This window comes from Carcharhinus amblyrhynchos, chromosome 2 (genome assembly GCF_965287045.1).
Source record: "Carcharhinus amblyrhynchos chromosome 2, sCarAmb.v2.hapA, whole genome shotgun sequence".
Classification (NCBI taxonomy): domain Eukaryota; kingdom Metazoa; phylum Chordata; class Chondrichthyes; order Carcharhiniformes; family Carcharhinidae; genus Carcharhinus; species Carcharhinus amblyrhynchos.
Window position 1 is genome coordinate 115,897,635 of NC_137325.1, and position 26,101 is coordinate 115,923,735.

Consider the following 26,101-nt stretch of genomic DNA (forward strand, 5'->3'; position numbering starts at 1 on the left):
TCTGTCACCAGTGGTGTGCCGCAGGACTCAGTACTAGGACCTCTTCTCTTCGTAATATATATGAACGACTTGGAAGAGGGTGTACGTGGTGTGATCAGCAAATTTGCAGATGACACCAAGATGGCAGGATCGGCGCATAGTGAGGAAGATTGTCAGGTGACACAGCAGGATATAGATAGGCTAGTATGCTGGGCAGATAGATGGCAGATGGCATTTAATCCTGACAAATGCGAGGTGATGCATTTTGGAAGGAATAATGCAGGGAAGAGTTACACGATAAAAGGTAGACCAGTTAAGAGTGTAGAAATGCGGAGGGACTTGGGAGTGCAAGTGCACAAGTCTCTGAAGGTGGCAACCCAGGTGGAGAAGGTTGCGAAGAAAGCTTATGGAATGCTAGCCTTTATAGGAAGGGGTATAGAGTATAAGAGCTGGCGTCTAATGCTTCAGTTGTACAGAACGTTGATTAGGCCGCATTTGGAGTACTGTGTCCAGTTCTGGTCACCTTACTACCGGAAGGACGTGGAGACCCTGGAGAGAGTGCAGAGGAGGTTTACCAGGATGCTGCCTGGTATGGAAGGACTGGGATATGAGGAAAGATTGGGTAAACTGGGATTTTTCTCCTTAGAAAGCCGGAGATTAAGGGGGGATCTGACAGAGGTGTATAGAATAATGAAAGGTATAGATAGAGTCAACAGTGGCAGGCTTTTTCCTAGATTGGAGACAAAAATCCCAAGGGGTCATGAGCTAAGGGTGAGGGGGGAGAAGTATAATATGGATACTAGAGGGAGGGTTTTCACACAGAGGGTTGTGGGGGTATGGAATGTGCTACCAAGTAAGGTGGTTGAGGCAGGCACGCTGGACTTGTTTAAGGTTTATTTAGGCACATGAGTGACACAGGGATGGAGGGTTATAGGTGACAGTTTTAAAAAGGGTCAGAGCCTCGGGACGATACTGGAAATGTAATACTACATGTTTAATGTTTTGTCTCTTTTAATCCGCAGGTGTGTCAGTCCACCTTGTTGTCAAACGAGGGGCATGCACACGGTGGGTCGTGCGTGGGCTGCTCTTGGATGTTTCGAGAGTGGCCTAGTACTTCGCGTCGTGTTGTGTGCTTAAACCTGGACCAGCAGATGGACACCACAACAGCTCAGTGACTATCACTGCTACCTGTGCAGATACATGGATTTGGGCCAGTGTCTGCGGGAGTTTGCGCATTCTCCCTGTGGTTGCGTGGGTTTCCTCCGGGTGCTCCGGTTTCCTCCCACACCCTAAAGATGTGCTTTTAGGCTGATTGGTGTACCAAATTGACCCTACGCTATTCTCCCCGAATCTGGTTACAATAGGGGTACCATTAGCATACACACGGGGCAAGGTAGGTGTAGGAAAATGCTTTGTTTAGATGGCAGCGCAGGCTCGTTGGGCCGAAGGGCCTGTTTCCCATGCTGGGTTGTTCTTTGTAATGGAAAGTGTTGTCTACGGCGCTATCACGTGGCACATACTCAGTAATTACTTGCTCACTGACATTTGGGGCCCGATTCTCCCATTCCGACATGCCAAAATACGTCTGCATGTCGACCATTTCGCAGGATTCACACATGCGTTCCCAAAGCACACGCATCTCCCACAGCCAGGGAACAGACGCATTTGGGACCGTGTTGAAAACTGATGGGAAGAAAGGTAAGTAATTTAAATATTTTTAAAATGTCTGTCAGACCTGGAACAGAATTTTCCGAGCCCGATAGCATCTCCCACCCCACCAGGAGTATTTCACTCCAGTGGGGTTTAGAGTATCTCCCTATTTGCGAGGAACTAGCAGGAGAGCCTGCTGGAGTGAAGGGGGGGGTAATCGGGCACTGGGGGTGATGGTGCCCCCTGTGCATGGGCATGCTGGCAGTGCCAGCCTGTGCCCCTGGCACTGCTCAAGGGGCAAAGTGTCCATGTCCAGGGGCACCTTGGCACTGCCAAGGGCGCAGGGCCTAGGGGTCAAGAGGGCAGAGCCAAGGGGTGGGATCTAGGGGGAAGGGCCTGCAGAGGGCGTGGGGACACAGGACAGGTTGTGATTTTTGAGGTTAATAATCTCAGTCCCACGGCATCGCTATAGTTCTTCAAGATAGTGATATAGGCTGAACCATCTTAAGTAGCTTCACCAATAATAAGATCAAGAGAGGATTGTGCAATCATCTGCAAACATGTTCACCTTCTGCAACTCCTCAGACACTTAACCAATCATTGTCCATGTGCAGCAAAACCTACACAAAATTCAGACTTAAACTGATAAATGCCAAGTAGCATTTGCACTTCTCAAGTGCCAGGCAATAATCATCTCCAACAAGATAGAATCCAACCATCTCTCTTTGACATTGAATGGCATTACATTCACTGAATCGCCCACTGTTAACATCTTGAAGGTTACCATTGCCCAGAAACTTAATTGGATCATCCAAATGAATGCTTTGGCTCCAAGAACAGATCAGAGGCTAGTAATTCTGCTGCAAATTACTCCCCTTTTCACTACTCAAACTCCGTCCATCAAAGCACATGTCAGGAGCTTGATGGATACTCATGTTATGAACATTGGTCAGACCCCAAATTGTTGGTGAGATCTGGTTCAGAGCAATAACAATTGTGTTTGAAGTGTACAAAAGGAAAGGTTGGAAAAGATAAAACAAAGTGCAATATCTGTCTTGTACTCTAATGTACATGGTAAATGAGATACTTGTGGATCAATAGGCAAACAATCAACGCACAATAAATGCCAAATGTGGCTAAAACAGATTCCATGGATTTTTCAACAGCCCACCCAGAAGTTAACCAAGTCAATCAATCTCACTGAAACTTCGACTTTCTCACAAAGGTTTCCAGTCTTCACCTTAAAAGCTGCTCCAACATGGGTAGATACAATGATAGCTCACCTGGCAGGATTTAATCTGATTCCTGAGTACATTCAAGCATTAGCTTACAAGGAAGATTTCAGCTCTCTGGCCATGCCAAACAGAGTGGTATGACTCCAAAGGGATACCTTTTCCCCCCACCCGCCCACAGCATGGAGTCACCAATCTTTGGCTGTCTTCTTGGGTTTTTAGGGTTTTTCCCTGGCCCACTTCAGTCCGTTCTCCACAGGAACCTTTTTCTCTGCTCCTCCCTTTTGTGACTTAACTAGGATTTGTTCCTGTTCCATGTTGCTGCTCCTCACCTGAGACTCTTCGTGGGACCTCTCCCTGCACCCTTTCACTTGTCCCTGGACAGTGGCTTCCAGTCTTTAAAATGCCTTCAGTCATCAACTTCCATTTCTTACAACTAAGCCAATTTTGAATGCACCTCCTCAAAGTATTGATTTGATTTATTATTGACACATGTATTAGCATACAGTGAAAAGTATTGTTTCTTGCAAGCTAAACAGACAAAACACACTGTTCATAAAGAAGGAAATGAGAGCGTGCAGAATGTAGTCTTACAGTCATAGATATGGTGCAGAGAAAGATCAACTTAATGCAAGGTAAGTCCATTTAAAAGTCTATCATAGCAGGGAAGAAAATGTTCTTGAGTTGATTGGTACGTGACCTCAGACTTTTGTATCTTTTTCCCGATGAAAGAAGTGAACGAGAGAATGTTTGGGGTGCGTGAACTCCGTAATTATGCTGGCTGCTTTGCTGAGGCAGCAGGGAGTGCAAACAGAGTCAATGGATGGAGGGCTAGTTTGCATAATGGATTGGGCTACATTCATGACCTTTTGTAGTTCCTTGCGGTCCTGGGCACAGCAGGAGCCGTACCAAGCTGTGATACAACCAGAAAGAATGCTTTCTATGGTGCATCTGTAAAAGTTGGTGAGAGTTGTAGCTGCCATGCCAAATTTCCTTAGTCTTCTGAGAAAGTAGAGGTGTTGGTGAGCTTTTGTAACTATAGTGTTGGCATGAGGGAACCAGGACAGGTTGTTGATGATCTGGACACCTAAAAACTTGAAGCTCTCAATCCTTTCTATTTCATCCCCATTGATGTGAACAGGGGTGTGTTCTTCTTTATGCTTCCCGAAATCAATGACGATCTCCTTCGTTTTGTTGTCATTGAGGGAGAGATTATTGTTGCTGCACCAGTTCACCAGATTCTTTATCACGTTCCTGTAGTCTATCTCATCATTGTTTGAGATCCAATCCACTTACTGTAGTGTCGTCAGCAAACTTGAAAAATTGAATTGGAGCGGAATTTGGTCACACAGTCATAGGTGTATAAGGAGTACAGTAAGAGGCTGAGAACACAGCCTTGTGGGGCACTGATGTTGAAGATGATCGTGGAGGAGGTATTGTTGCCTATCCTTACTGATTGTGGTCTGTGAGTTAGGAAGTTCAGGATCCAGTCGCAGAGGGAGGTGCCGAGGCCCAGGCCATGAAGTTTGAGGATGATTTTCGTGGGAAGAATAATGTTGAAGGCTGAGCTGTAGTGAACAAATAGGAGTCTGATATAGGTGTCCTTGTTATCGAGGTGTTCCAGGGTTGATTGCAGGGCCAGGGAATTGGCGTCTGCTGTGAATCTGTTGCAGTGGTAGGCAAACTGTAGTGGATCCAGATAGTCCGGGAAGCTGGAATTGATTCGTGTCATGACTAGCCTTTCAAAGCACTTTATAATAATGGATGTTAGAGCCACCAGTCGATAGTCATTAAGGCACACTGCTTGTTTTTTCTTGGGTACCAGATGATGGTCATCATCCTGAAACAGATAAGGACCTCAAATTGTTGTAAAGAGAGGTTGAAGATATCAGTGAATACTATGTATCCTATGTGCATTTGCCTTCTTTTTATAAGTCTCCTATGTGGGACCTTGTCAAAAGGCTTTGCTGAAATTCACATAAATTACATCAGCTGCACAGCTGAGTGCATCTGGACTCTTGAGTGCAATCATTAACATAGTTTCATCATGGGGGCTATGCTTTCAGCTGCCTAGTCCCTAAGGTCTAGAATTCCCTCCCTACACCTGTTTACCTTTGACTTCACTTTCCTCTTTTCAGACTCCTTTAAACATGCCTCCTTATCTCCTTAATGTGGCCTGGTTTCATACTTCTGTTATAATTCAGGTCAGAAACTCTGAAGTCTTTTATGAAGTCCGTCTGAATCATACGTCTTGCACTTTGAATTTGGCCAGGGTGAGCAAGAGATCTTTCACTTTGGTATGATTCAAATAACCCACAAGGGAGCTTTTATCAAAGTTTATTTAAGAATACAGTTAACGCGTAGAAAAAGATCAATAATTTTTACCAATTACAAACAAAAAAAAATATGATATTGTATTAACTTTCACTGCTAAACACTGTTCCAACAAAACAAATCCTATGAACAGAACCTTTGCCTCAGGTTTAACACTGCAAAGACTAGTGCTCACGTGATACTGGAAATTAGTCCTTTGGTTAAATGCTGCAGTTCTCTTGAAGCACAGACAAGACAAGCTTGGAGTCAACAGCTTCCCAAAATACCAGGCAGACTCTCGTTAAGCCAACCACCAATAGCAGATTCTCTACTCCAGGAAGGTCAGGAACCTTCCAGCTCACCACAGAATTTCCAAAACCAAGGAGAAAGAGAAACACTTATTTTCAGCTTGATGTCCACCCTCTTCTAAGCTAAAAAACTGAAAATGGATTCTTAGTTTTTTTTCACTGGGAAGTAACCACCTGACTTTGACTTCTTAATCAATCTTCCCCCTCACAACGCAAGGTCATAAAAGACCCCAGAGTAAAATTAAACAAAACCCCATTGAAGTTATTGAAGTAGCAATAAAAAGACTTCTAGTAGATGGCCCGGCAACAACGAGGGGGAAAAAAACTGGAAAGGTCTGCTTACAACTGCAGAGAACATGATTAAAAAATATATTAAAGGTAGACTAACATCACACTTTCTTTTATAATGCTCTTATGTAGCACCTTGGAATGGTGTTTTGGAAATTGAGGTTGTTGTAAATTTCTGGTCCCTTGTTCTCTTGGAAATACTCATTACGTGAGAGGAGATGATCTTCATAGGTTGTAGTAGAAACTAAGAATATAATTTTGCGTTTTTTTTCCTACCTCACAAAGACCTTATTGCATGGCTTGCTTATCTGATAGTCCTTTCATTGTTTGGCTATTGCTAAACTGAGAGGGGATTTGCCAAACTATGTGGAATGAAATTTGGATAACAAAGGCAGCTGTAATGCAAATACTAAATAGTGTGTAAAGTCAAGTAAGAATGTAACAATGAACAGTCAAGCCTAAATCTGTGAAATCATGCAAATCCTTCACTGATAACTGATTATGCAAGAAGCCTAAGGCCAAATATGATCTCTCAGTGCTCTGGCTGTGATATCGAAGAGTCTTCCTGAGATATCTCTCAGAAAAAGTTTCTCACTATTCATTTAATTTTTTTTTGGTGCGTTTATGGCTTTTAACACTGCATATGTCCTAAATATTTTTCTTCTGAATGCAACCTTGAGGTTTTTTTGATTTGATTTATTATTGTCATATGTATTAGTATATAGTGAAAAGTATTGTTTCTTGCGCGCTCAACAGACAAAGCATACTGTACATGGAGAAGGAAAGGAGATAATGCAGTATGTGGTGTTATAGGCATAGCTAGGGTGTGGAGAAAGTTCAACTTAATGTGAAGCAGGCCCATTTAAAAGCAGGGGAGAAGCTGTTCTTGAGTTGGTTGAACGTGACCCCAGACTTTTGTATCTTTTTCCTGATGGAAGAGTGGGGTCCTTTAATTATGCTGGCTGCTTTTCCAAGGCAGTGGGATATGTAGACAAAGTCAATGGAAGGGAGGTTGGTTTGCATGATGGATTGGGCTACATTCATGACCTTTTCTAGATTCTTGCAGTCTTGGGCAGAGCAAGAGTCATACCAAGAATGCATCTGTAAATATTGATGAGTCGTAGCTGACATGCCAAATTTCCTTGGTCTTCTGAGGAAGTGGAGGTGTTGGTGGGCTTTCTTAACTTTAGTGTCATCATGGGGAGACCAGGGCAGGTTGTTGGTGATCTGGACGTCTTAAAAACCTGAAGCTTTTGACCATTTCTACTTCATCCCTGTTGATGTAGACAGGGACATGTTCTCCACTACACATCCTGAAGTTGTTGACAATCTCCTTCAATTTGTTGACATTGAGGGAGAGATTATTGTCGTCGCACCAGTTCACCAATTCTCTATCCCATTCCTGTACTCTCGTCATTGTTGGAAATCCAACCACTGGTGTCGTCAACAAACTTGAAAATCGAGTTGGAGGGGAATTAGACCACACAGTCGTAGGTATCTAAGGAGTACAGTAGGTTTCTCATTAGTTCTCCTAATGACTCAGCTGCTTAATACATCAGAGCTGAATGAACCTCATTGAGCTAGTTAATATCAGCAGGGATTGCAGTAAGGGTACTTAGAATTGGCCTCAACGGCTAAGGTTAAGGACAAAATTTACAATGGTTTTCATGGCTGATCTGTGCCTTCAGTAAAAATGTAAAATGATGGTCAAGATTAAGTTCAATATGACGCGTCTCACAATTCAGTAACCTCAAGCTAATGTTTGTACATGGATTACCAATTGGGCAATTTATCATAGGGTACCTAGTCATGGCAGAATGGTAAATATCTTCAGGAAGTAGGAGAAAAGAATGATGGGGTACCTTAAAGGTTGCTCTAATCCTGGCAAATACCAAGCCACAATGGGCATAAGATAGTTCTAATGTGCATGGTGCTAGATTTCCAGGGTTCAAAACCACCATGATTAGTTGTGAAGTTATTTTTTTTTAAATAACTGTGCAAGGTGTTGAATTGTGAATCAATTTCTTCCCAAATATCCTTTTACGAAAAGGAAATGCCACCCATACATATTCCAGCCTGTATATGACTATTAATAATATTGGGGCAATTAGTAATGGGGAATAAATACCTTATCAAAATCCCAAGAATAAATTTGAAGAATGGGAGTCTGAACCCTGCAGCATCTTGCAATAATCAGTGATTTTTGCAGCGACATTCCAAATTTATCTTACAAATGTCACATTTTAGTTCTGATCATTTTGTCTTAAGACCAGCTTCTTGACATGTATACATACATAATTTGTGATAATGAGGTAGATGTTTATGAATCACTTCTTTTCTGTCTGTTCCTGTCTTTCAAGAGGTAATATATTTGTAACTTGTGCTAATTAATACTCTGAGTACATCGTGGAGGAGTGCAAGAGAAATACAGACTATATCCTTTTGGCATCAAGGTTAGCACTCTTACCTTTTGAGGTAGAAGGTCATGATTTTGCATTCACTCCAGTGAATCTAGGTTGCCACTTTTGCACAGTACTGAGGAAGTGCTGTATTGTTATATGCTGTCTTTTGTTTACGACACCTCTTTCAGTTGGACTTGTAAGATCACATGTCTATTCAAAGTGGAGCAAAGAAGTCTGCCCAGTGCCCTTAACAATATTGACCCCCTTACCCAGCATCACTGAACTAGATTATCTTGTGTCTGTGGGACTTTTTGTGCAAAATTATCTGCCATATTAACTATACTTCAGAAATAATTCATTGGCTCTGTATTGGTTTTGGAATGTCCTAAAAGATAGTTTGTGAATTTTTTCAATTTTGCTGTCCTTGTTTGATTCTCTGGAGAAGCTACATATGGAGTACTGGGGTACTCCATTCCTTCTACTCAGTGGTGCAACAGGGTAACTTCCAATGTGTTTTTTCTTTTGCATATATGTTGTTATTGTAAGTTCTTTTAGCTTTTAATGTTGTTATGTGTTGACTGTTACTGGAGACAGCTTGTATATGTTTGGAAACAAATAAGGACTGAGAATTGTTGTACTTTGTTGGATGATGGAAAAGTTTGAAATCTAAAAGAACGTATGTCTTTATTTCAATATTTAAAGAATTTGATCATTAGAAACATAAATTCATTCTGCCTAAATTTTTTGGTTGGATTGAATCTGAACAGAAGAACTTGAGATTCATGATCCTCTGAGAGAAGAAATTTCTCCTCATCTATGTCTTAAAAGGTGATGCCTTATTCATATCCCTTGCTTCAGATACCCCTACACATTCCTCTTACGAAGAAATATCTCAACGATTAATTTGTTGAAACCCTACAGAATTTTCGTAGAATCCCTGCAGTGCAGAAGGAGGCCATTTGACCCATCGGGTCTGCACTGACAACGATCCCAACCAGGCTTACCTGTTTCAATAAAATCACTTCTCGTTCTTCGAAACTCCAATAACTTTGGCTGCATCTGCTCAATGTTTCTTAACCTCTTCATAAGAACATAATAAGAACATAAGAAATAGAAGCAGGAGTAGGCCATCTAGCCCTTCGAGCCTGCTCCGCCATTCAATAAGATCATGGCTGATCTGTCGCTGCTCAGTTCCACTTTCCCGCCCTCTCCCCATAACCCTTAATCCCCTCTCTTATCAAAAACCCATCAACCCGCGTCTTAAAAATATTTAGCGAGGCAGCCTCCACCACTTCAACGGGCAGAGAATTCCAGAGATTCACCACCCTTTGAGTGAAGAAGTTCCTCCTCAACTCCGTTCTAAACCGCCCCCCCTTTATCTTGAGGCTGTGCCCCCTAGTCCTACTGTCTTTTTTGAGCACCTCTATCCTATCCATCCCATTCATCATCTTACACGTCTCAATGAGATCTCCCCTCGTTCTTCTAAACTCTAACGAGTACAAGCCTAGTTTATTCAGCCTCTCCTCATAGCTCAACCCCCTCAACTCTGGTATCAGCCTAGTAAACCTCCTCTGCACTCCCTCCAAGGCCAAAATATCTTTGCGCAGGTGTGGCACCCCAGGAATAAACCTAGTAAGCCTTCTCTCAGCTGCCTCTAATGCAGGAATCGCTGTGTCACTTGAGAGCCCAGATTGGGGAAAAAGACGAGCAGCCAAGTTTGTTTGACAAATTGGGTGTTTCCTGTTAGATCTTAATTTGCTTAACAGTTATCACAGTAAATCATCTCTTGGCACTGAAGGTTAAGTTTAAAAGCTAGGTGTGGCTTAGAGTGATTGGAGCTTAAAACTTAGTTTACATTTTGTCATAGGCCATTAACTAAAATTCTTTTCTGTGTTTGTTACAGGGATGCTTGGAATTCCTTGGGAGACATGACCAAAGAGGAAGCCATGATTGCCTATGTTGAGGAAATGAAAAAGGTAGGATAAATTGTGACATGGGTTTTTAAAGCTGTTGTTTAATACAGTGATCTGTTGCATCAGTTATTTACTTATTTTTTGAGGGACTCCTGTAAATGGCCCAGAGAACTTCAGTAGTTTCAGAAAGAGTGAATGTGATATCCCAGGAAAGACAGCGTTATTGCTGAGCAAGCTGCTTTTAATAGAATAACAGCAACAACTTGCGAATAAGGCGAAAAACTGCAGCAGGCGACGGTGCAGAGGGACCTCGGGGTCCTTGTGCATGAGTCGCAAAAACCCAGCCTGCAGGTGCAGCAGATGGTCAGGAAGGCTAATGGGATGCTGGCCTTCATAGCGAGGGGGATTGAATATAAAAGTAGGGAGGTCTTGCTGCAGCTGTATAGGGCATTGGTGAGGCTGCAGCTGGAGTACTGTGTGCAGTTTTGGTCGCCACACTTACGCAAGGATATTTTGGCCTTGGAGGGAGTGCAGAGGAGGTTTACTCGGCTGATACCAGAGTTGAGGGGGTTGAGCTATGAGGAGAGGCTGAATAAACTAGGCTTGTACTCGTTAGAGTTTAGAAGAATGAGGGGAGATCTCATTGAGACGTATAAGATGATGAATGGGATGGATAGGATAGAGGTGCTCAAAAAAGACAGTAGGACTAGGGGGCACAGCCTCAAGATAAAGGGGGGGCGGTTTAGAACGGAGTTGAGGAGGAACTTCTTCACTCAAAGGGTGGTGAATCTCTGGAATTCTCTGCCCGTTGAAGTGGTGGAGGCTGCCTCGCTAAATATTTTTAAGATGCGGGTTGATGGGTTTTTGATAAGCGAGGGGATTAAGGGTTATGGGGAGAGGGCGGGAATGTGGAACTGAGCCACGACAGATCAGTCATGATCTTATTGAATGGCGGGGCAGGCTCGAAGGGCTAGATGGCCTACTCCTGCTCCTATTTCTTATGTTCTTATGTTCTAAGTGAATAAATAAATTGACAAGTTTGGGTAACTTCTGGGATCCCCTTTTAGTCCGAGTCCACAGATTCCAAAAAAAATTAGAAAATCAAGAAATTGGATATGTGCTAAAACTTTGTATTGATCTTCACAGTTAAGGATTTTAAGTATCAACTATATATGGAAATGTAAAAATAAATAAAGGAGAGGAAGTTACTAGATTGAATATAAGATTGGAAAACTAAAGACTAAGGAAATCACTAAGGCCTGATATTTTTGCTATTACGTCTTGTTGAAGAAATAGGCTAGGATAATTTAGATTATTTAGTCATGCCCTTCTAGAACTCTCTCTGATTTGGATATTGATCCCCTGAATTAGAAAATTGCCAATACTAGGGTAGCAGTGACAAAATAGAAAATGATCATTTTCTTTATTCATTCATGGGATGTGGGTGTTGCTAGCTAGGACAACATTCGCTGCTCATCCCTAAATGCCCTTTAATTGGCCATTCCAGAGGCTATTTAACAGTCAACCATACTGCTGTGGATTTGGAGTCACATGCAAGCCAGACCAGTTAAAAATGGTACATTTCCTTCCATAAAGGACTTCTCTATTAGTGAACCAGATTGGCTTTTACAGCAATTGGCAATGGTTTCACGGTCATTGTTAGACTTCTAATTACAGATTTTTTTTAGTCTAATATCTACTGTAATATATTCCTGGGGAGAAAGTAACTGAACACTTGGACAAACATGAACTGATTAACGAGACTTGCTCATTTAAAGTCATGACTAACAAACGTAATTAAGTATTTTGAGGCAATAGTTAATGTGATAACTAAGCAAGTGTCTGCGGATGTTCTTAATATAGGATTCCAAACAACGGTAGATAAGGTTCAATAGAGACTGTTAGCAGAATTGAAGCAATTGATTGATGTGGGTAGGAAATTGGTTCGGAGGTCGGAGACAATGTAACAATAATGGGTATTTTCTCAGTTTAGCAAGATGTCATTAGTGATGCCCTGGGATCTCCCCAGGGGTTCTGCTTTTCAATGATTAAACATTACTTAGATATATGGCTCTGTATTCTTTCATTTAAGTTTTTTTTGACAACATTCAGTTAATTGGCACAGTGAATAGTGCAGATGGGAAAGTTGCAAAGGAATGTGCCTGGATTAAGTGAGCAGACAAAACTGTGACATTTTGAATTCAGTATTGTTAAGTATGAGGTCATCCACTTGGAACCCAACAAAGATTAGAATATTTTTTAAATGGTGTAAATCTAAGAATTGTGGAACAGCAGAGAAATTTGTGAGAGCCAAGTACAGAAACCACTAAAAGTGAGTGGACATGTACAAAAAAAAGGTCTAATGGAATTTTGGCCTTTATCTCAAGGGGGCTGGAATACAAAGGATTGGCAGTTATGTTACAGTTGTATAAATCTCTGTTTAGAACGCATCTGTTATTCCATTCAGTTCTGGGCACTGCAAGTTGGGAAAAATTATTGACCTTGGAGTGGATACAGTGTAGGTTGAGCAGAATGATATTAGGACTGAAAGTGGCAAATTGTAGGAGAGGTTGCCCAGAATAGGTTCATATTCCCTTCAGTATAAGAGATTAAGTGATGATTTAATATCAGTGTTTAATTGAATTTATTAATTGACTTTAATTAATGATTAATTGAATTCACATGGTGGATGGAGAGAAATGATTTCATCTGGTGAATGAGTGTAGAACAAAGAGACGTAACCAAAATTAGAGCTAGGCCGTTCGGAGGAGATGTCAAGAAACATCTCTTCTTACAAAGGATAATGGAAGTTGACCCAGATGGCTGTTGAGCCTAGATTCATAGAGATTTTTGTTAGGAAAGGCAATTGAGGTTTACGGGATCAAAGGAATTAGCAGGGTAAATATGAGGATTTAAGGGGCCAGGGTGGGATTGTGCATGCACAGGTGCAGGCATGATGGACCAAATAGCCACCTCCTGCACTGTAGGGGTTCTATTCTAAGATCAGTCATGATCTGACTGACTGGTATGACAGGCACAAAGCTGAAAAATCTATTTCTGTTCCTGTAGTTTGAAAACCTATTGTCTTTATTACCTACGTTTGTGCCTCAGTGTTAAAGGCAATCCTGTTTTGGATTGCCACTTAATAGAAAGATGTAAATAAGCATTTTGCAAATTGTACAGAATTTTTATCTTTTTGTACATTTGACTAAATGATTCTAGTTGATCAGTTTGGATCAAGAACTTCTCTGAAATTTGCTTTTGTTGTATTTAAAAGACTTACTGTAGATATACTAGCACTAAATGCATATGTGTCCTGCTGGAACAAAATTAGTGACATATTATCAATACATTCATAAAACCTGGCACAGACGTGTCCAAACAACTTAATTATCTGACCTTCAGCATTACAACAGTACAGTATAAATTACAGCTTGTCCCATTTCAAACAGCACTAAATGAAAATAGTTGATAAACTTTATAACTCTTGAACAACAAAAAAAAATATTTTGACTGGATCCGAGCTTTCTTACATTTGAAACAATAATTGTACTTAAGGCTGTACAACTTCACTTTCTGTCATGGATGTTTAAAATCTTGTAAAATTTCGCATCACCACCTTTATTCTCATGTTTTGTTCCAAGAAAAGATTATCCTTTCCAATGTAAAGTTAATTCTGGTTATAATTCATCATCTTTCACTTTACAGTTCTCCATGGTGTGGACAGATGGCTGTACTTGAAATAGCACAGTTCAGAATCAAATGTCCTGCTCTTTGGTGGATTGGAGGCAGCTCTTGCCAGGTTCACTTTCCTGGGATAAGAAAATTTAATTTTGATGCACACTTGCTGTTGCCAGTACACTCCAACTTGGAGAATATGAAGTAGAATTACACTTTTAATTACATTTTTTGGAACGGATATAAATTTTATTTGTATCAAAGGAACTCCTGAATGGGATTTTTTTTATCCTTTGATGGAAGGTGGGCATTCCTGATGAGGCACCATTTATTGCCCTTTCCTTATTGCAGAATGCAGACATGGGGCAGTCATTGCAACCAGTATAGGGTCAAGACTGTTCTTCTTGAGGAAGGAAGTGATGATGTTTGTTTTTGAAGAGACAAGAAATTTCTTTTTAAAAGATATCTAGAAGCAAAATAGCTGGAGTACAACTTAAACATGCTCCAACTCAACTTTATTGTGTCCTTTGTAGTGTGTTTGTCTTTTTAATGGTCTTGGGTCCTTCTTAGTATTTGAGAATGAGGGTAAGTCTTTTTTGATTTTCTCACTGTTTACGTCCCTAAGAACTAACACTGTTTTCTGTGCTTGTATGTTATCTCAGTAACTTATTTTTAGCTGTCCTGAGTTGACCTGAGAAAATTGGCATGGCAGAAGCTAGTGTGTATGTTTGTTTTTAAGCTCAAAATGCAGAGTTTTGTTTGTGCTTGTTCTCTCAGTTTCCTACTTGAACCGCGATATATTTAAAGGCAGTACCCGACAAGATGTGCCATTTTGACAGAATTTGTTTTAAAATACTCTACTGATGGCAGGCTACTATTTCATCTTCCAGCCAAACAGAATAAATAAATTGGTAATACTGAACCAAACCTCGACAAGTTGGAGACCAAGACGTTTCTGCAACTATGAAATTTTTCTTACTTTTCCTTCCCAAATCAAACTGTAATTTGCTACTTTCAGTAGTAACAAAATGCTGCATGGAGCAAGGGTGTATTTATTCCAGGTTTTATACTGCGCAGTGTCATAAAAGAACTTAAAATTCAAAAGTCACGCAGAAGAGTGCCAAGATTATTTCAGTTTCTCTATACCTGAAGCCTTGAATGATTTTAGAATATAACTTGTAGCAAATCTGGTTCTAATCAATATGAAATCACTGTTGTCCACACCTGTTCTTGCCAAAGTTGTACAACATTTTAGTGTCTTTACTGTTTTCGCTTGGCTTGCTTTCTGCAACAGGCCCCTGGCCTTTTTTGGAAGTATTACACTGCGATTAATTTTGTAACTGAGTTCATGCTTTTATTAGAACTATGTGCAAATGTACTGGGAATGCATCGTTTTGTATTTCAAAGGATTGTACTCGTCAGTTATTCAGTAGTGTAGCTGAAACAAAATGTGGGCATCTGTACTAAAGTGCAAGTTAATTATTTGCTCCTATTAACATCTCAAATTGATTTCCTTCAATGAAAATTTTCTTTGATCATGTTTTTGATCAAGAGTTTGTACAAAATCAGTTTTTGCTTTTTGAAAGCAACTTGCAATTATGTTGATTTTGATTTGATTTATTATTGTCACATGTATCGGGATACATTGAAAAGTATTGCAACATTATTACAGGAAAACAAACCCAGTGTAATTAGACAAAGAGCTAATGGTGGCAGAATTAGGATGGCTGACTAAGAATTTAGCCAAAGAGACTCATTTTAAAGCAGATTCTGAAGAAGGTGAGAGACAGAGAAGTTAATGGAAAGAATTTCAGAGCTTGGCGCCTATGTAGCTCAAGAAAAACCATTTCAGCAGAGTGGTACGATGGCACAGTAGTTAGCACTGCTGCCTCACAGCGCCAGGAATCTGGGTTTAATTCCGGCCTTGGGTCACTGCTTGAAGTGACACACTGTGTGGAGGTGGCAATTCTCGTGTCTGCGTGGGTTTCCTCCAGGTGCTCTGGTTTCTTCCCACACTCCAAAGGTGTGCAGGTTAGGTGGATTGGCCATGCTAAATTCACGGGATTAACAGATTAAATATGTGGGTAATGGGAATAGGGCCTGGGTGGGATTGTGCTCAGTGCAGACTCGATGGGCCAAATGGCTTCTTTCTGTACTGTACTGTACTGTAGGGATTCTTATGGAACATTAAATTTCACAAAACACACATTTTTACTTTCACTAGTTACTCTAAGTATATTGTTACAATCCGTTTAGGGACCAGTAACATTTTTGTTTAAATGAGACGAAGGGGGATTTTTACTGTCCCGCCCTTCACAGGAAAGGTAGTTGATCTCTGGCAGGATTTTCCAACCTTAGGGTGAGCGTGGCTGGAAGATCCCGCCTGAAGTTTAAAAATTCCAGTTTACCCATTTAAGACAATAAAAGCGCAAGAATCCATGGCTTTAAACAAAAAATAAACTTTACTACAAATCGGAAAAGTAAAACAATCAACACTACCTAATACTCTAACATTCAGAATTAATGAGGTATATATAAATTAACAGGTAAACTACATTCAGTGTTCCACATTAAATGACAAATGCGTTCCCACAGATTTTTCAGCAACCCACCAAAACGTCAGTGGCCACTGAGTCACAGAATCCCATGAAAACGCTGTCCCCCTTATGTCGGATTTCATCATATTTTTGAAGATCAAGAATTTCCGCAAAAACCACTGTGTGGCCTCGATGACTGACCGCTTCCCAATATTTCAATCTCTTCTACTGAAACTGTGTACAAAGCTGCATTCCTGCCTTGAGTTACTGGCACACTTCCAGCTCTTTCACAGACCGCTAGCTTCAATAAAATGGCACTGCCCCAGGTTCCTTCAAACTCCAGCTTCCCAGTTGCAGCAAGCTGCAGATAGCCCATAGGGCTTCCCTGAGCCCTAACTGCCTCCAGCAAGGAACAAGTGGCCTTCCTCCACCACGGCTCCCCAGGAATTTGGTTAGGCCGCATTTGGAGTATTGTGCACAATTCTGGTTGCCACACTACCAGAAGGATGTTAATGCATTGGAAAGAGTGCAGAAAAAAATTACCGGGATGTTGCCTAGTTTGGAGGATATGGATGATGAAGAAAGGTTGAACAAACTTGAATTGTTTTCATTGGAGTGTCAGAGATTGAGAGGGGACCTGATAGAGGTTTACAAGATTATGGCAGGCTTGGATAGAATGGATAGTCTAGAGTCTTTTTCCGAGGACCAAAGGATCAATTACTTGAGGGATAGGTTGAAAGTGAGAGGGGGAACGTTTTAAAAGAGATGTAAGGGGCAAGTCTTTCACACACAGGGTGGTGAATGCATGGTGATTATGCCACCATGGGATGGATGAAGTTTAAGAGGGTGGTCTGGTTTCAATTTATGAGAGGATACCAAAAAATGCTGCTGTTAGCAAACTCTAGGCAATTAGGGCAATCAGAATTCAAAGAACAGTACAGCATAGGAACAGGCCCTTCAGCCCACCAAGTCTGTGTCAACACAGGTAACTTTCTAATCTAATATTTTCTTGCCACTATGTGGTCTATTTTCCTCTATTCCCTGCCTATTTATGTATCTGCCTATCCAGATGTCTCTTGAACACTGTCGTAGAATCTGCTTCCACCATCCCCTCCGACATCTTCACCTCTGTCCTAAATGGCATATCTCATATTCTGGGAATGTGTCTCCTGCTTCTTAATCCCAGCATGGTTAACGTCTTGTATCTATCCTGTTGTGCCCTGTAAGAATTCTGTATGTTTGAATGTGATCACCTCTTACCCCTCAACACTCCTGAGGATAAAGACTCCGACTATTTAATAACTCCTCAATCTCTTCATCCCAAGAATTTATTCCACTCCCTCTATGGCAAGTCTATCTTTTCTTAGGTAAGGTGACAAAAACTACATGCAATAAATACTCCAGGTGAAGTTTCACCAAAGCTTTATATAATTGCAGCAAGGCATCTTTACTCCTGTGCTCAAATCCTATGCAATAAAGGTCAACATACTTTTTGCCTTCCTAATTGCTTGTTCTACCTACATGTTAGCTTTTAGAGATCCATGACCAAGAATACCCAAGTTCTTTTGCAGTTCAACGCCTCCCAGCCTCTTATTGCATTGCAAGTTGTATATTCTTTTCTGGCAGAAAAAACACAAAAGTAGCCCAACCATGGCTAACAAAATAAATTAAGGTTAGATTAAAGATAAGTTAAGGACTGAATCAAAGAGGATTTATCTAAAATTGCAAGGAAAAGTAGCAAGACTGATGATTGGAAGGACTAAAAGATTAAGAGTAAACTTGCAAGTAGCATAATATCAGACGTTAAAAGCTTCTATGAGTATCTAAAAAGGAAAAGATTCATGAAGACAAATGTAGGTCCTTTATAGTCCAAAATGGGAGAATTTATAATAGCAAACAAAGAAATGGCAGAGCAAATAAACAACTACTTTAGTTCTGACTTTGTGGAGGAAGACACACATAACTTCACACAAATGCTTGGGAAGCAAGGAAGAACTGAAGGAAATTAGTACTATTAAAAAAGTAATGCTGGAGAAATTAAAGGGACTGAAAGTCGATAAATCCCCAGGGCCTGATAATCAACATCTCAAATCCTAAAATAAGTGGCTATGGAAATGGTGGATGCATTGGTTGTATTCTTCCAAAATTCTGTCGGTTCCGTGTTACGATTTCAGTTGATACTACTGGAAAGTAAAGTCCCAGAATGGAATACTGGCTCAAAAAACCATAGCTTTTATCTTTTTTTTAGAAAACATGAATGAACAGAATCGCAGGAATTAGCTTTTAACAAAAAAAATTAAACATGAAAACTTTGACTATAATATAGTAGCCCTTACCTTCACAAATGTGCACAGATTACAAAATATGTTGTGTGCTATAATGTTCTCAAGAAACACAGTCCCTATAATCCAGCAGGCTAACTGTGGTCAGATACACTCCACTCTGAAACCAAGCGGCAGATGCCACCCAATCAAATTTCTGTGAATTGCTCCTTTAAATCTTCCCAAATGATTATTACACTGTGAACCAACTGATCTCACTGGACTCTGGCTTTCATACACATGTTTTCAAACTCCACTCTCAAAAATATACGCCTCCTCTTTCCTCTTTCAAAGAATCTTTTTTTTTAAACAATGCTTTCTCTCGGCTGGTTTGGCAAAGATCCTTTCAGTATTCTTTTGTCTTGAATCGCCACATCGATCTAAATTTCTACATTTACTCTGTCCCCACAGAGTACTGTTTTTTCAAAGACTGGAAATAAGGACCTTGTGATTGCTTCAAGTATCTTGCGTTTCTCTAGCTAACCTCATCAGCCCTGCTATGCCCAGTTCTATCTTTAACTTAAGTGAACTATACCCTTCTCAGATTCCAGTTTCTGGTTTCCTTTTTGCTTCAATCTTCCTGGAAACTTCTCTTCAGTTTCTAGTTGCCATAACTATGTGTTATTTAATTTCTGGCACTTGTTTTCTTGCCTATTACTCCATTGCATGGCCTCACTGATTCTAGCAGGGTTGTGAGTGCTATCTTTCCTTTCTCGCTGCTAAGCTGCCATGATGTCAATTAAAATACATTCACAAAGCCCCTGGCTGCTCAGCAACATCTCATTCTTTCTCCAAGCTCCTGTTTACTTTTCAAGTCATAAACTCTCTCATGACGATGCTGAGTGTGCTGAAATTGAAAGCCCCCATACGTGCAAACACCTTTGTTTAGTATGAATCTAACTAGAGTTTTACCCTTTCTTACACAGAAGCACCAAATTAAACTTGCTTAAATCTACACCTTATTTTTAATAACCAACAACACAAACATTGATTACCTAAAACTACCTTTGCTTCCTAACATTTGAAGCAATCTTGGCAGATGAGAGTAACAAATGTAACCTTGCCATTTAAAAAAGAAAGGAGGAAGAAAATAGGGAATTGCAGACCAGTTCACCTCGCATCAATAGTAGGGAAATGCTCGAGTCTATTATAAAAGATGTGAATACAGAGAACTTCGAAAATATCAACGGGATTCAACAAGGTCAACATAGGTTTATGAAAGGGAAGTTATGTTTGACAAACCTATTGGAGTTTTTTGAGGACATAGCTAGTAGAATGGATAAGGTTTGAACCACTGGGTGTGGTGTATTTGGATTTTCAGAAAGCTTTTGATTAAGTCCTACATTAGAGGTTAATGTGCAGAGTTAAAGCACCTGCGATTGTAGCGTAGATTGAGAATTAGTTAGCAGATAGGCATCAAAGTAGGAATAAATGGGCTTTTCTTGAAGTGGCAGGTGGTAACTAGCAGGGATTGGTGCTTGAGACCCAGATATTCACAATATACATTAGAGAGGGAACCAATTGTAATATTTCCAAACTTGCTGATTACGCAGAACTTGGTGAGAATGTGAGTGGTGAAGAGGATATTAAGAGTCTTCAAGCTGAGTGAGTGGGCACATAAATACATGGCTGATGCAGTATGATGTGGATAAATGTGAAATTATCCACTTCAGATGGAGAAGCAGAATGACAAGAGTATTATTTTAATGGTGATCAATTGGAAAATGTTGATGTATAAAGGGACTTGGTGTCATTATATGCCAGTCATTAAAAGCAAAACATGCAGATACAGCAAGCGGTTAGAAAGGCAAACAATATATTGGCCTTTGTTGCAAGAAGACTCGAGTGCAGGAATAAGGATGTCTTTCTATAGCTTTAAGGAGCCTTGTGAGACCACACTTGAAATATTGTGTGCAGTTTTGATCTACTTTTCTAAGAAAGGATATATTTGCCATGGAGGGAAAGCAGCAAAGGTTCACCAGACTGATTCCTGGGATGGCAGGATCGTCATATGATGGTGATTGGGTCGACTGGGCATGTATTCACTGGAATTTAAAAGAACAAGAGAGCATCTAATTGAAACATATAAAATTCTGACACACCTGGACAGACTGGATGAAGAAATATTGTTTCCTCTGGCTGAGTGGTCTAGAACAAGGAGGGGAGTCACAATCTCAGAATACGGGATAAGCCACTTAGGACTGATATAGGGAAAATGTCTCCACTGAGAAGGTAACAAACGTGCAGGATTCTCTACCACGGAAGAAGAATTTATGGAAGAAGAATTTATTTAAGAAGAAAATAGATTTTTAGACTCGAAAGCTATCTAGGAATACCGGGAGAGTACAGGAGTGTGGTTTTGACTTTGAGGATCAGCCATGATCATCGGCTCAATGACCCTCTTGCTCCTATTTTCTATGTTTCACCATTTAACAAATACTCTGCCTTTCTGTTCTTCCTCCCCTAGTAGATAACTTCATATTTCTCCACATTGTAATCCAGCTGCCAAATATTTGCCCACTTGCTTAGCCTCTCCAAATCCCCTTGAGGTATCTTTGATACTCCTCACAACTCTCATTTGTCGCCTGCAAACTTAGAATTATTACGTAGTGGTTAGCACTGCTGCTTCACAGTGGCAGGGACCCTGGTTTGATTCCCAACTTGGGTCACTGTCTGCGTGGTGTTTGCACATTCTCCTCATGTTTGTGTAAGTTTCCTCCAGGTGCTCTGGTTTCCTCCCACAGTCCAAAGATGAGTGGGTTGGTATGATTAGACATACTAAATTAACCTTGGTGTCCCAGGATGTGATATGTTAGAAGGATCAGCAGGATAACGTGTGTGGGGGGGGGAGAGAGACCCTGGGTGGGATTATTGTCGGTGCAGACCTGATGAGCCAAATGGCCTCCTTCTGCACTATGTGCAGGTTAGGTGCATTGGCCTTGTTAAATTGCTCCCTAGTGTTCCTAGATGCCAAGGTTAGAGGGATTTGTGGGGCAAATAGGTGAGGTTACAGGGATTTATTATTTATTAATATTATAAGTAGACTTATTAATAAGGGATAGGGCATGGGTGCAAGTCAGTGCAGATTTGATAGGTCGAATGTCAGGATTCTATAATGCATTTAATCCTCACATCTAAATCACAAAGTTTGTGTGTAGCTTGAGTCAAGAACTTTGTAATATCTCCCTAGTCCCAGGCTGCCAATCTAAAAGTGATCCATTTATTCTTGCCCTCTGTTTTCTGTCTGTTTACCAGTTCTCCGTTAACGTTAACTATTAACCAGTATATTCCCCTAGTTCCTTTCATTTTGTTTGCCAACTTCTTGAGTGGGACCTTATTAAAAGCTTTTTGAAAATCTATATATACGGCCTCCACTGGTTCTTGCTGGTTACATCCTCAAAAAAAACTCCGAACAGGTTTCTTAAAACATGATTTCCTTTTGATTCTGCTGATCCTACCATTATTTTGTCGTGTCCTGTTGTCATATCCATTTAAGTTTATTTATTAGTGTCACAAGTCGACTTACATTAACACTGCAGTATGGTTACTGTGAAAATCCCCCAGTCATCACACTCCAGAGCCTGTTTGGGTACACTGAGGGAGAATTTAGCATGACAGTACACCTAACCAGCGCATCTTTTGGACTGTGGGAGGAAACTGGAACTCCAGGAAACCGACACACATACGGGGAGAATTTGTCAACTCCACATGGTCACCCAAGCTGGGAATTAAATTCTGGTCCCTGGCGCTATGAGGCAGCAGTCTTCTGTGAAATGGGACAAGAAGTATTTGTTTAGTTTCTTTGCCTTTCCCATTATAAATTCTCCTAAGTCTGCTTGTTTAATTACATAATTGGTCCTATCATCTCTTAAGACAGTCGAGTTCCTTTCTACTCATTGGCGACCCACTGATCTTTGTCTCATCTACAGCCAAATTATTCCATATTTTCAACATTCGTTAAAGACGATAATAATCTTTGGACAGATCTCCACGGGAATTCACTGATTGCTACTTTGGCAGATTTTCTATTCATCCTTGCCCTTGGTTGTCAAGTGACCCTAATCTATACAGGGACAATTTGCCAAGTGTTCCATGACTCTTGACTCCTGGTATCACATTACAGAAATTATCCACAATCCTCCATTGTGCAAGCTGGTATGAACACTGTTTTGCAATACTTCCAACCATATCCTGATCATTTATAATAGCTTATTCCAACTATCCTTTAATAGAGTAATCCATTCTTAGAATTCCATTTCTGCAAATACAGTTGTACGTTTTTGGGTGGATCTACCTGTTTTTGGAATTTGTGTTCACATCTACTTTTCTTTAATAGAGATTCTGATTCTCCCTATTCCCTGTTTTTTTTGCATGTTGTTAGTATCTGTGGTTGGAATCTGACTAACTCTGGATCCTGTGCACTGATTGTATTGCAGAAGTATTCTAAATAGTCATTTCATAGTACACAACTTGAGTCCTGTTGACAAAAAGAAATATGCTATCAAAGGAAGTGCTAACCAATCATGGCATCATATCTAACATTAAACGATATGTTCTGAGTTTTGCAAGCATGAACTTGTTGAGTGCAGTAGCACTCCGCAAATTGCAAACAGGATTGTGCTGTTTGATCTGATCCATCATTTTGTTGGAATGTGCAACTTATGTACTTGGCAGCACGCCAGCACTGAAATTCATATCTCACTTTACTCATTTCTGTGGTTGGCAGCATCCTGTTAGTGAAAAATGTCACTTGTGTTACTCATGCTTGGCAGCAGCGTAAATGGCTAACATCACCTTTAAGAGTAATTTGGTGTAGACTGGTCATTTTTCAGCTCTGAAAGTGAGGGCCTTGGGCCCATTTGTGAGCGTGCATAATACACAGCGAGCAAAGGTCTCTAGCCCTATATCCAAAGTTGCCTTTTATTGAAAGGGAACATCTAAGTTGGTTTAGAACTCATCCTAACATGGTGCCAGAATTAAAAAGGTGTTCTGCAAGCTTTGCAATAATGTAATTCAAGTACTAGTTGTGGAGGGTGTGTAATTTGATTATTGAGCATTATTAGTTGATAAATATTCAAGTTTAAGAATTAAAAACAACTAAAGCAGAACAAAGGAGATTGTCATCGACTTTAGGAAGCGTAGTGGAGAACATGCCCTTGTCTTCATCAAGGGTGAAGTAGAAATGGTTGAAAGCTTCAAGTTTTTCGGTGTCCAGATCCATAACCTGTCCTGGTCCCCCTGTGGTGACACTAAAGTTAAGAAAGCCTGCTAATGCCTCTACTTTCTCAGAAAACTAAGGAAATTTGGCATGTCAGCAATGACTCTCTGCAACTTCTACAGAGGCACCATAGAAAGCATTCTTTCTGGTTGTATCACAGCTTGGTTTGGCTCCTGCTCTGCCCAAGACCACAAGAATCTACGAAAGGTTGTAAATGTAGTCCAATCTATCATGCAAACCAACCTCCCCTACGTTGATTTGGTCTACACACCCTCGGCAAAGCAGCCAGCATAATTAAGGACCGCCGAACCCCGAACATTCTCTCTTCCACCTTCTTTGTCCAGAAAAGATACAAAAGTCACAAACCAACCGACTCAAGAATAGCTTCTTCCCTGCTACCATCAGACTTTTGAAAGGACCTGCCTTGTATTAAGTTGATCTTTCACAACATTTTAGCTATGACTGTAACACTATATTCTGTACTGTATCATTTCCTTCTCTATGAATGATATGCTTTGTCTGTATAGCATGCAAGAAGCAATACTTTTCACCATACAGTAATACATGTAACAATAATAATCAAATCAAATGTAAACATTAGCTTTCGTTGAAAATTAAAAAATAGCTCATTTTTAACCTTTTGGGTTTTTCACAAAGAACAACCTCGCATTCAGTCTATAATAAAAACTTAATTATATTTTCCGCAATTTTTGTGTTCCCCAGTAGAAGTAAACTAAGAAGCCTCAGCAATTTCTTTGAATCTTTTTATGAAACTCTGACTTTATATAAGTTCAACAACCAGAAATGGACGTTCCTATTGTTTGCCACATGTAAGTTGACCTTTGAGGCTCTGAACATGGGATTGACTTATATACTAAGTGTAAATTGTGAACCGTTGAAGTTTCTTGGAATATAGCAGTAGGGCATTTGGCCTGTTGAACCTGTTCCACCATTCAAGCGGGTCATGACAATGCACGCTGTTTTTCCCCCCACTGTCACCATATCCCTTGATCTCTTTCATGTCTAGAAATCTTATCACTTTCTGTCCTGAATATTCTCAATGTTGAGTTTCCACAGCCTGATAGTGTAGAGAATTCCAACGATGCATCACTGTGTGAAGAAATTCTTCCTCATCTCAATCTTAAATGTTCTGAGATTGTTTCCTCCTGCTTCTAGATTCACTAGCCAGGGGAAACATCCCATTTATATCTACCCTGTCATGCCCTGTAAAAAAATGTTTATAAATTTCAATGAAATCACCTCTCATTCTTCAAAACCTTAGGCCCAATTTCCTCAATTTCTCCACATAGGACAATCCTATTATCCCATAGATTAATCCAGTGAACCTCCGCTGCTCTCCTTCTATGGCAAGTATATCATTCCTTAATAAGGAGACCAAAATTCCTCAGAAACCCAAGGTGTGGTTTCGCCAAGGATCTATACATTTTCTCCTGTATTCCAGTCACAAAGCGATGAAGGCCAAAATGCCATTTTCCTTCCTAATTGCTTGCTACATCTGCATGCCAGCTTTTAATGACTCATTGACAAGGACACCCAGGTCCAACCTCTTGCTGTTGAAAAAATACTCTGCCTTTCTGATTTTTTTTCTACCGAAAGTGGATAACTTTACACATTCACATTATATTAATCTGCATATTCTTGCCATCCACTTGGCCTGTCCAAGACCCCTTGATGCTTCCTTACATTCCTCCTCACAACTTGCATTCTCTTGCACTGTCTGTGTGGAGCCTGTACACTCCCCCCGTCTCTGCAGGTGCTCTGGTTTCCTCCTCCAGTCCAAAAGATGTGCTGATTAGGTGCATTGGCCATACTAAATTCTCCCTCAGTGTACTGAACAGATGTCGGAGTGTGGCGACTAGGGGATTGTCACAGTAACTTAATTGCAGTGTCAATGTAAGCCCACTTGTGACACTAATAACTGAAGTGGTTTTGTGTCATATGCAAATTTGGATTAAATGTTATAGGGGGTAGCTGGGAATATGGAATGTAGGGTTACAATCATTCGGCCACGATCTTATTAACTGGTGGAATAGGCTTGAGGCCCAATCCTGCTTCTCATCCCTATGTTTTGTGATGGTTGTGTACCCAAAGAGCTTCTGTACTGCAAACCGGCCATGGGTCACAACCTGCTGGACATCAATTACTCTGCTACAAGGACACCTACAAGCAAGATATGAAAATGGTGGACATTGACACAGGCAGGAAGAAAACAGTCACTGATGGTCATTAGTTCTGGAGGCT

At 40.5% G+C, this 26,101-nt stretch overlaps 1 protein-coding gene across 2 annotated transcripts in view; it reads left to right on the forward strand.

Annotated features, from left to right (window-relative positions):
* acbd5a (acyl-CoA binding domain containing 5a) overlaps nt 1-26,101 on the forward strand; it is a 119,916-nt gene that overhangs the window by 33,079 nt on the left and 60,736 nt on the right. For both annotated transcript variants that reach the window (XM_080211618.1, XM_080211627.1), the window contains exon 3: nt 10,076-10,148. In XM_080211618.1, the coding sequence (XP_080067744.1) occupies nt 10,076-10,148 (73 nt within the window). The remainder of the gene's footprint in view (nt 1-10,075; nt 10,149-26,101) is intronic.